Source organism: Medicago sativa, chromosome 4, assembly GCF_051527215.1.
Source record: "Medicago sativa cultivar Bolivia chromosome 4, Bolivia_mono, whole genome shotgun sequence".
In the NCBI taxonomy this organism is placed as follows: domain Eukaryota; kingdom Viridiplantae; phylum Streptophyta; class Magnoliopsida; order Fabales; family Fabaceae; genus Medicago; species Medicago sativa.
The window spans coordinates 66,724,042-66,735,009 of NC_140752.1; the positions used below are offsets into that span (position 1 = coordinate 66,724,042).

At 35.7% G+C, this 10,968-nt stretch overlaps 2 protein-coding genes across 3 annotated transcripts; both read left to right on the top strand.

The window, feature by feature from the left end:
* The first annotated feature begins 318 nt into the window (after positions 1 to 318).
* On the top strand, positions 319 to 3,344 carry LOC146930935 (uncharacterized). Of its 2 annotated transcripts, none has more exons than XM_085702407.1 (6): positions 319 to 612; positions 1,808 to 1,851; positions 1,938 to 2,094; positions 2,194 to 2,305; positions 2,412 to 2,609; positions 2,702 to 3,344. In XM_085702407.1, exons 1-6 carry the CDS (start codon positions 500 to 502, stop codon positions 3,041 to 3,043), a joined length of 966 nt encoding a protein of 321 aa, XP_085558533.1. In that variant the 5' UTR covers positions 319 to 499; the 3' UTR covers positions 3,044 to 3,344. The 2 variants fall into 2 exon arrangements, with proteins under 2 accessions (XP_085558533.1, XP_085558534.1); XM_085702408.1 differs by having other exon boundaries at positions 1,998 to 2,094.
* Positions 3,345 to 4,889: 1,545 nt separating this feature from the next.
* On the top strand, positions 4,890 to 7,795 carry LOC146930936 (uncharacterized). The gene is made up of 9 exons (XM_085707619.1): positions 4,890 to 5,039; positions 5,649 to 5,919; positions 6,025 to 6,121; positions 6,203 to 6,324; positions 6,411 to 6,495; positions 6,608 to 6,895; positions 6,980 to 7,076; positions 7,170 to 7,358; positions 7,553 to 7,795. Exons 1-9 carry the CDS (start codon positions 4,890 to 4,892, stop codon positions 7,793 to 7,795), a joined length of 1,542 nt encoding a protein of 513 aa, XP_085563745.1.
* The last annotated feature ends 3,173 nt before the right edge of the window (positions 7,796 to 10,968 follow it).

Here is a 10,968-nt window from a genome sequence, read left to right on the forward strand (position 1 = left end):
TAATTCTCGGAACTAAGAATAGCCAAGACGTTCATTGTTCTTATGCTATAATTGCCATGATAAAGAGGGTTATATAATTGAACCAGTTTAAAGAGTAGTGGAATCCCTTTGATTGCTCTCCATTGTTCTTTGTGGATGAGGGAGATGGAGAGAACTAAGAATAGCCAAAACGTTTATGGTTGATTAATCCAATAATAACGCTAATTCTCGGAACTAAGAATAGCCAAGACGTTCATTGTTCTTGTGCTATAATTACCATGATAAAGAGGGTTATATAATTAAACCAATTTAAAGAGTAGTGGAATCCATGGATAACTAAACTAAGTAAAATAGTCAATATTATTGTTCTATTTATGTTGGTGGGGGTTAGGACTTATTGTTGGGGGTTGGGCTAGCACCATATTTATTAAATTGGGCCAGGTTAAGTTCAGTTGATGATTGCAATAATATAAAAATGATGGCGACAGTGTGGTGCCACATTTATGTAAAAGGATGAGATATGCACAGCCGGTCTCCTCTCCCGAGTCCCCTTCTCAGTTATTTCTTGAGGTTTGGTCGCTCAACCCCTTTCTTCTCGCGAGTCCCCTTCGTTCCAACTATGTTCAAGTTCTGGTGGGTTTTTGTTCCTGTAGGTAGAATAGAAGAGTCTGCGATACCTTCTTCATTTACATGTTTGTGCAATTTTCATGGACTCTGAACATTTTTATATTAGGGAGATTCATTGTCTTATCTTATATCCAAACTATTGGTTTTCAATCATTTTTTGATTTAGTGGGTTATTGATTTCATGTTGATCTGTGATGTTACATGGGTTAGTTTCTAATTCGATTACCATTCTGCCATGGGTATTGTAAGGAGTTTGTCTTGGATAAGTGCAGATTTGTAGTTTGGTTCAAATCACTAATTTGTTATTTTTGATTCATATTGGAAATGCAATGGGTTCTTTGAATTGAGCAAAGGAGTGATACATGGTACGATTCTGCTATTCTTTCTTTGTCTTTTAGTTCTGTTTTTTAGAAAATTACAGGAATAAAATCCTATGTCAGGTGTGTATCTCTGACTGTCAGTGTTTAATTTTCTGAGCACTATTACTAGGCCTCAACTTGAAAGTAAACCTGGTGCATGTATGTGTTTGTGTTAAATTTCTGTTTCTATATACCTACGTAGTTTTCCTTAGATATGTAGAATTTATATACAAGACATTGATTTTATGTTCCAGGAGAAGAAGATATTTTATTTCACTTAAACATAAGATAAGACATAATAGTGCAGTTTTTGCCGTAATTTAACCGGATTGCGTTGACACATATAAGGCAATTGAAATAAAATATCGCATTACATCATAATAAATTGCCAATTGAATACATGTGTGGGTGAGAGCATCTCGGAAAGGGTGTAATTGGCATGAAATAATAGTGCAGTTTTTGCCGTAATTTAACCGGATTGCGTTGACACATATAAGGCAATGATCCGTTTGCTACCAATATGAATAAATTGACTCTTAAATAACATATCGGAAACTTACCACAATGATACTAAGAGAGAAAGTCTAAGCTCCTTCAAGAGTGAATCATAGGCACCATTTAGTTGTAGTGATTAATAATATAGTTAATGTGTCCTTTAAATTAGATATGCATCATTTGTAGAATTTATTTAGCTAATTCAATCATTTTGTAACTATATTATTTTGTTTGGCTGTCACCATTGGGTTTTGTGTTGTCAGATTTTTTTTTTTTATGAAATATTTATGTTATTTTTTGATATACACTTTATATGCATTATTTGAATTTTCTGTTTTCCCTCCCAGCTGCCTTATCATTCCTATATATATCCCACGAGGTTCACTTCATGGTAAGGGTCCACAACACACTTTAATATTTGTTGGTTACCTTTGCCTTGATTGAATAGATCTGACATCTATTGGTTGAGAATGTCAGGGTTTGCTGATTTTGTTGGAGACCATGCAGTAACAAGATTTATTGATTTCTGCTCTTCAGAGGATGAAGGAGTTTCCTTTGTTATTGCTTGCTACTTTGGGGTTGAAGAGGGTGTTGATATGTGGTTACCTGAGGATTCTACTCACTTTGATCCTAGGTTTTCATATATAACATTTTGGTATTTTTATATGTTACAAGACTTTGATTGATTACATGACATGAATCTTACTATGTTGATTTTTATTTGTTATTGTAGGTTTAGACTAAAGATAAGTGTTGGGAGTGTTGAGAAGGAAACTATTTTCCTTCTTAGTGATCGTGTTGTGATGGAGGCTGCGCCCCATACCTGCGATCTTTTGATGTCCTTGGTAAGTATTGTACAATGTACAAGGCATATGGTTGGTTATTGCGCACTTTTTTTCATGAGTTTTAATCTTATAATGGGTTTGGTTGTGTTGTTGATTGTGCCCTTAGGATGGAGGATCTACTTTGTATCCTATTGAGATGGATGACTTTTTTGGGGATCCACTTCTTTTCAAGGTGACAAAGAAGATGAAGAATGGTCCTAATTCTGGTATGCTTTATGAGGTGGAAGATTGGTTTGTTGGTCCTTCCTTGATGGATATATGGTTGAATCCGTTTCATTCTGCATATGGTTTGGCACCCTCTGTTGTAAGTGTTTGCTCGAATTATTAGCTTTGCTGCCCGTAATTGATCACAATTAAAGAATTTTGGTTGATTGCAGTTGTGTGCTTTTATTGCAGGAACGGGCTCAATGCGTTGAGACTGCTCAGTTTGTTGACTATCCTCATGATGCAGCTGATGGATGTGTCGAGGTTGCTGAAGTTGTTGATTCTTCTCATGATGAAATTGATCGCTGTGTCGAGGTTGCTCAGGCTGTTGACTGTCTTTATGATACTTTTCACAGCTCTGCCTCTGCTGGTATAGATGTTAAGGAAGGGGAGGACTCCGGTGTAGTTGGAACATCTGCTGGTGGGGAGTTGAAACAAGCCCTTAAGAGGAAATTCATGGAAGCTTATGTGGAAGTTGATGGCATGGAGTCGCTTATTCGTGTGACATATGGAAGGGCTGCTGAAAGTGAATGATTTGTGTTTGTGGTGCTTAGAAGTGTTATTGTAGTGTGAATTTACCCCATGTGTGGTTGAAGTTGTTGTTTATTTTCTTTTACCTTATATTTTTGGCTTAGTTAAGTTTGTAGTGAAAGAAGTTATGTGGTATTGTTGGTGTTGTGGCAAGTTGATCAAAGTATTTAAATAAGAAAGTTCTTGAGATGTATTTGCTGGCTTCTGTGTTGTTGGTGTTGAATTACTAAAGAGAAATTGTTTTATGTACCTGACAGTGTATTGTTATGGAAAGAAAATTATGTTGTATTTATATTTTATCCTATTTGAGTTATGGCTATAGAAGTTTCGATTTTAATGGTTATGGCTATATGGTTCTATGTACTGTTGACCTAGGTATCAAATATGTACTTACCAGATTTGTAGGCAGCTTTTGCTTTTTCATTGCCATAACTGCTGGTAGTTTTAATCCTAATGCCCTATCTTTTGTTTTTTTAGCTTCTTCAAAATAACTAATAGTATATCCATAGTTTATATATGGTATAGACACTAATAGTATATCCTTATAAATGTGACCGGAAATAGTAGTCCTCTTACTTTGTTTGTATAGTTTAGAACACAGTTCATTTGAAATTAATCTTCACCTATATAGTATAGACACGTTATTTACTTAACGAATTTAAATCGGTAAAAGTTCCTTATAAATGTGAATAAAGAAATAGTGGCCCTCTTACTTTGTTTAAATAGTTTAGAACACAGTTCATTTGAAATTAATCTTCACGTATACAGTATAGACACATTATTTACCTAATGAATTTAAATCTCTAAAAGTTCCTTATAAATGTGACCGGAAATAGTAGTCCTCTTACTTTGTTTAAATAATATAGGACACATTTCATTTGAAATTAATCTTCACCTACATTCAGTGTACCTCAGCACATATACAATCATATACTTTGTTTGATGCTCATATTAATATTATAATCGGTAAAGTAGTACTCTACATATTATAACGTGATAAAGTACTGCCTCTACATGTTATTTTATACTTCATCATATTAATATTATAATTGGTTATTGTATTTAAGTCATGTAGGTTGTCATGTGTAGGGAGCTAGGTTAATATTATATATCTATTTCTGCTCATTGCTTATGTCAGTTTTAATTAATCAAAGAGAGTGTGTTGAAAAGTGTGTGTTAAAATGTGTGTTGCTAGCATTACCCTTTACATTTATAATAGGTGTTTTTTTGCTTTTATTAAAATAATATGAATAAACGTTACTCCCTCCGGTCATATTTATATGGAAAAATTTATTTTTTAGGTACATTAAATAACTAATGTATTCGTTCACATTTAACTATTAGATAATTTAGTTATTCAATGTACATAAAAAAATAGTTTTTTTGCTTATAAATTTGACCGAAAGGAGTATTGTGTATCAAGTGATTTTTACACTAAATTGGGCGTTCATTTATTTTTCCAATTAAGCTGTGGCATATCCCAAGATGTCTCATTGGCCATTATAATAAGTGTTCTTAATCTAGATTTTTCTATATTAGGTGTACCACATCAGTGATAAACATTACTTTTTACATAACATCATTGCATATCCTTGAGAATATTTGTAGGCAGTAATAGAATTAAATGCGGACATGGGGTTGTGTAATTTTGCCCAAAACAAGACAGCTTGCTACAGTGCTTAAAGTAGTAACAATTGCATTTCAAATCCGGGTCTCTATTTTTTCACTATTCATGTCGTACACTTAGAGAGTTCCATTACTAGCTTTGTTTCTTTATAAGTATAGTACCAACTCTGTATTTTCAAAGTTAACATACAAGGGTACTTGATCATTGTTTTGAACTTCAGCCATGCAACGTCCCTTTGATTGTTTGGCAAGTGTAAGACCACCAAAGATTGATTGGAGGATAAAGGCTAGGATTATTAGGTTGGTCAATGTTGAGAGTAGCATAGTGCATGGCAAGGTTATCTCAACTGAGATGGTTTTGCTTGATAGTGATGTGAGTATTTTGATCCTTTCCATTCATGATCTGATGCAGGGGCCTCAAGATGTTTGTTGTAAACCTTGCCTGTTATAAAATCAAAGTGTATAGTGCTAAATGATTCTCTGAAATATAATATTTTGATGATACTTTGGGTTTTCTAATGTAATACTTTGATTTTATAAAGCTTGCATGTTGCATAAACAAAGTTTATAACACCTCTGTGTACAATCTCTAGACTCTTAAATGATTGTCCTAAATGATTTTCATTCATTAGTTTCTGAAATGTAATACTTTGATTTTTCTTGATCAAAATGATTATCATCCATACTTTGGTTTTTGTAGACCATTGTTGTTCCATAGATAAAGTTTATAATAAATTTGTAAAAAATATCTAGAGTTTTTGTTGATTTTCCTAAATGATTTTCATTCATGTGTTTCTGAAATGTAATAGATTTGATTTTTCTTGATCAAAGTGATTATCATTTTTGATGTAATGAGATCATCTTTATTCATGAACTGATAAATTCCTTATGGGGTTTTTTTTCTGTCTTTTGCTGGTATTTGCTTTCATGTAGTTACAATGGATTATGGTTGCTTATCTGATTTGTTTGTATGGCTTTGTAGGGTGTTAAGATCCATGCAACTGTGCCTGCTGAATGTCAAGAGTTTTTTAAGAGGCCAATGCTTAAGGAAAATTTTGCTTGTGTTATTTCCTGTTTTAGAGTATTTGAAAACTTTGGGTTTTCTAGGCCTACTCATCATAGTTACAGGATCGAGTTTGTTCCAAGTACAAGGGTTTATTTGATCGATAATTACTACATTCCGCGCTATGGATTTACCCTCTTTACCTCTAAGCAGATCAGGAGGCGTATTTTTGGATACCGTTACTTGGTTGGTAAGCTAGCTGGTTTTGTTGCCTTCCTTTTTCTATTTTTGACTTTGATTGTCCATTGGTTGTGTTAGGGTTGTTTTTTAGATTCTGAATGTTGCTTTTTGACAGATGTTATGGGGCTATTGACTTCTGTGCATTACGAATGTGTTGTTGATGCAAGTGACAGTTTGTCTACCGTTGTTAGACTTGAGTTAACAGACGAGAGGTTTGTTGCCTTTACTCATTGTTTTTAAACATTGCCTTTGAGACTTGAGTAGTTCACTATCTGCATTTTATTACTATGTAGGGGAAGGATTGATTGTACACTCACTGGTCCTTATGTAGCAGCTTTCAAGAGGATGTTAAAGAATTGTAGTAACTCTTTACCTGTGGTTGTGATTCAGTTTGCTAAAATTAGGATTGATGGAGGTTGGCATATTCTTTGGGTTGTGTATTGCTCTTATATATTTCATTGTTAAGTTTTGAGAGTTTAATGAATTTGAATGTTTTGTTAGGTTCTGTTGTGGTGAAGAACACTGAGTATATGACAAGGATGATATTCAATCCTGCTGTTGCTGAAGTTGCTCAGTTCAAATCTAGGTTGTCTAAACTAATCAATCTGGTGTTTAACGTGCTTATGTGATGCGATTTTTCTGGTGTTATTCATAGGCTGAATATTGTTATTAAAAACATTGTGTGATATGTCGTATAGGTTAGTGCTCTCAGGGAAAAAATGTCCCCTTAACCGTGTTCACGATGCGCCGCCCGTGGTCAGACCTGATCATTCTCAGTTTGACGGTGTTGTTCCTACGAAAACAATTGCTCAACTTATTCATGCTCGAGAGGATGGCTTATTCGTTGTTTGTGCTATGATTACTGGCCTTTATCACATTGAAAAATGTTGGTTTCCATTGTGTGATTGTGGTAGGATAATGGGTCAAGCCGATGGATTTTATCTTTGTGTTAAATGTAATCGCACAACTTTTAACGTGTCTGCGAAGTAAGACTCTTCCTATTGAATTTTAACTTTGTAACCATTGCTATGGTTTATGTCTGCAAAGGTTATCTCACAAGTTTTGTCCAGGTTGCGTGTTGTCGTCGGTGATGGAGAAGCCACTGGAAGGTTCCGAATGGCTGATTACTTGCTTGATGGAATTTCTTCTCTGAAATATAAAACTACGGTTCGTTCTTTGTTTATTATTTTGGGATGTTGTCAATATTGCAGTATGCAGCTCACTTCTCTGAAATCTCTTCCTTTGTGATATGTTTTTTAGGGACTAAAATCTGCTTTGAGTGAGGATGGAATGAAAGCTATCAAGAATAAAAAATGTCTTTTTATCGTTCAAAAGACATTGCTTTCGGAGAGCATGGCTGGAGATTTGTTCGAGGTTGTCCGCTTGACTGATGACGAAGAAACGATCAGACGCCACCGTGCTTGCGGAAATAATTATACTCCAATCAAGGTTTGTAGCAGTTCTGGCATATATTTTTAGAGTACCTGAAAGTTGTTTTATGGGCATTCATGGTGGTGTGTCTTTCCTATGGCTTCTGTGTAAAGAAAAAGAAAATTTGCATATAAAAATAGCTAGCTTTGTTCTCAAAGTGTGTTTTGATATGAAATATGTAATTATATACCAACATTGTTTTTTTTTTCCAGGCCATTTTCAGGCCTGCTTTTAGTGATATTACACCTTCCTGTGTTGCACAACGACAACTGTCGACTGATTTGGTTATTGGTGTTCCTGGAGAACCTGTTAAGGGTTTGGACAGCCCACCGTGTTCGTGTTCCTCTTCCTCGAGTGTTCCAAGTTCAACTGAAGAATCATTGGGTGAGTGGGATGTGGCTTTGACACTCAAGCTTGGAACTTCTGATCAAGAGGCTATCTCAATGCCTATATAGGCACAAAAACTTGGTGGTCCAAGCTTCTGAATGTGTTATAAGTAATTTACCTTGATGTTTTAATTAGACTAAGTTGTGCGGTGTTTTGTAGTATACATTCATGTGCTTATAATTTCTTTGTTACGTTAGATGGGATGTGTTTTATGCCCGCATGTTTTTAGACTATGCATCGTGATGTAGTGTTTTGAGGTTGATGTTGATTATTTCCATCTTCCTTGTGCCTGAAACTTTGGCCAACTGTTTTAAGTAATTTGTTGGAATGTGACTGCGATGTTTATGTTTTGTATTAGACTATGCTTATTGTCCAGGTTTAGCTTTTATTATTATTGTTTTTGAAACGATAAAATTTATTAACGCTTTACTCGCCAGACGCAAGGTTTGCACGACATAAGCTGACAGTTGAAACCACGTTTATACGGAACACGAAAGCTCAAAGCAAAGGTAAAGAGCAGCCCACCCCCTGCAGTCCTACTGCTATAACAGTGGCAGGTTATGGAAGCGTAATCCGGTGACGTTGACTGAGTTACACGGCGATAGCAGAAGCTAGCCTCGGACAGAGCCCATGCCATAAACAGATAGTATAGAGAGGTCCCTATGGCGCTGTAAAATGGGGTAAAATACAATGGGCCTAAACAATCCAGCATAGCAGCTGATTGGGTGTAGCAGGAGAGCACAACAGCAGTTGCCATGTCTTATTCTCATGTGCAGTTGCATTAATAACCCTTTAGTAGTTGGTTCTGATTTTTAGGTCCATTGTGCCATTGAGTCCAATGCCTGTACCTTTTGGATGATACACCAGAGATAGTTTACATGTTTATGAATAGTGTGCAGTTTAGTCCAATGTGTATACATCAGAAGCAAATAATGGTGCACGCCGAAGAAAAGCAGCACGAAATAGGAAGCTTAGCATCCATCTCTGTGCTTGTGAGTGCGTGAATCCGAAGAAACAGTTTCATTGCCTTTTCACACTCCTCATGATGGCAAACAAACTGCCCTTGGATGTGGGAATGTTTCCTCAAAGACCAGCATCTATAAATGTCTTTCCACAGCCTTCATAGCTATAAGGAGAAAGTACTTCAGTAGTTGGCTCGAATTCTGGCTCAGGAGCTAATGATTGTTTTTCTTTTTCTTTCAAGGTATTTGTTAATATAGAAGACGTGATGAATATAATCACATACAATATAATAATTGCTTGGATGCAAGACAAACTTGCTTAACATTCAACTAATCAAATGCTCTATAACTCTGAAAATACATGATGCGTTCCTTTTTGCATCAATAAAACCATTGAGAAATACATGAGTCTGACCAATGACATGAAAGATAACTGGAAAGCAAATTGGTAACACGAATGTAACACAAAAATGCTAAAGATTGTAAACTATAAACCAATGTAGAGATGAAGCATCACAAAAACTGTATATTTCATCTTTTGAACCTTATATGACCGCTTATTTTGAACTTTCTTCGGGCTAATACTAGCAACACGGCGTTCTCATGGACAAGCGGCGATCCAGCGTTCCTTCCAGTTCCAACCCCAGCTAGCTTTGCAAGGCTCATAACTACCTAGACTCTGACAAGAGTTTTCCACCCTATTCTAAGTGGATAAGCCATGGCTCTTTCACGATTTACTACTGCTTCTCCTCTCTGATGTATCCTCCCAGGGGTTTCCACCATGGTTTCAGAACCGCCATACCATTCAACCTGTAATTTATTTTGTATATAGTGTCCAGAACAAAATTAACAAAGGAGCTGGCTAACATATCAAGCAAAATAAATTGATCCAGTGTTTTTAAAAGGGGATTGGTCATTGAAAGTGACATTAGATTTCTTATTCTAAATGTTTTTGAATAAGAATGTTAAGCTATCTACTCGCGCCTTCATGGAAGATGCAAAAAGACAACTATGTAGGAAATTAATTCAACACATCATATGTGATATTTAAAACTTACAGGTGGATCAACAATCATAAATGCCTTCAATCCAAAATTAATTCAAGACACCATATATGCTTTGTTGAAGGGTGAATATCCCAGCCAGAATGGATAGTGACAGAAGCTATTTTAAGTGATTAAAGACATTGTTGGATAGCCTGTTAACTATTGACAAAAATCTAAAATAACACTATAGTGAATCAATGTTCAGGTCTATGAAGCACACAAAAGACCAAAAAATAACACCAAAACAGGCCCAAAGTAAATGCCTCCCTCGCATACAGCAGCATCAAACCCCCAACACAGCAGCATATATCAGCACAACGACAGTCCCAGGAAAGCTGTCACGCCACGGTAACCTTAATCTCCTCCGACATCTCTTCTCTGCACCCAACCAGATTATATGCCAAGAGTATGTTATGGATTGAGACGAACACTATGTTTAATGTGGTACTGCTAACATTGTCACATACACATTTAGTATCCATGAACTATGCTTTGGGCTGTTTTTTTTGTCTCATCAAACAAAGTGATCAAAGTATACAATTCACCTAACTTATTATATTTTATTTATCACATTATATGGCTAAAGTTGGATTACTTTTGCAATAATGGACCCTTAATATGTTTTTAAAACTTTAAAGTGGATATATGCTTTGAAAATTCCCGTCACACTACTCCACAGATACTCATTTTCGCCTCGCCGCATCTGGTATAAATGAATGTGCAGTTTTCATTGTGCAGTTTTCACATGCTCATTAGTTTTATTATTGTTTCAGATTCCAATATTCACAACTTAGGAGATGCTATATATGCTTAAATTGAATTCAATAATGTAATTTTTCAAACTATGAGGTAGAATAAACCCACTGAATGCATCTTTAGATAGACAGCAGTTTACATGTCTTCTAGAGAAGGAGGGAATTGTAAATTTCCTTATGCCTTTCCACTGTGTTTCTGTGTACCTTATGCTCAGAGGTTGTACTGTGTGTGTAAGATAGTGCATTTTGTCTCATGTGTTGCCCACGTTCATCCATGCCACTGTACCTGCATACTGCTCTAGGTCTGGCAGAATCTTCCAATGCAACTGAAAATCCTTCCTGTTTTACCTCTGGTCCTATATCTTTATAGAGTTCAGACATTCCAATGCCAGTGGAGAGTTTATGTATCATGCTTGTGTTCTGGACCGGATACTTTAACTTTTAGGTGATGTGGAATTTCCACTCTATAGATTTCCCT

Excerpts from the sequence above, each read along its gene's own strand:
- LOC146930935 (XM_085702407.1), top strand. The coding sequence starts at position 500 with ATGCACAGCCGGTCTCCTCTCCCGAGTCCCCTTCTCAGTTATTTCTTG. Across the intron at positions 2,306-2,411 it reads GCGATCTTTTGATGTCCTTG|GATGGAGGATCTACTTTGTA; the intron begins GTAAGTATTGTA and ends TTGTGCCCTTAG. Across the intron at positions 2,610-2,701 it reads ATGGTTTGGCACCCTCTGTT|GAACGGGCTCAATGCGTTGA; the intron begins GTAAGTGTTTGC and ends CTTTTATTGCAG.
- LOC146930936 (XM_085707619.1), top strand. The coding sequence starts at position 4,890 with ATGCAACGTCCCTTTGATTGTTTGGCAAGTGTAAGACCACCAAAGATT. Across the intron at positions 5,920-6,024 it reads TGGATACCGTTACTTGGTTG|ATGTTATGGGGCTATTGACT; the intron begins GTAAGCTAGCTG and ends GCTTTTTGACAG. Across the intron at positions 6,325-6,410 it reads TAAAATTAGGATTGATGGAG|GTTCTGTTGTGGTGAAGAAC; the intron begins GTTGGCATATTC and ends ATGTTTTGTTAG.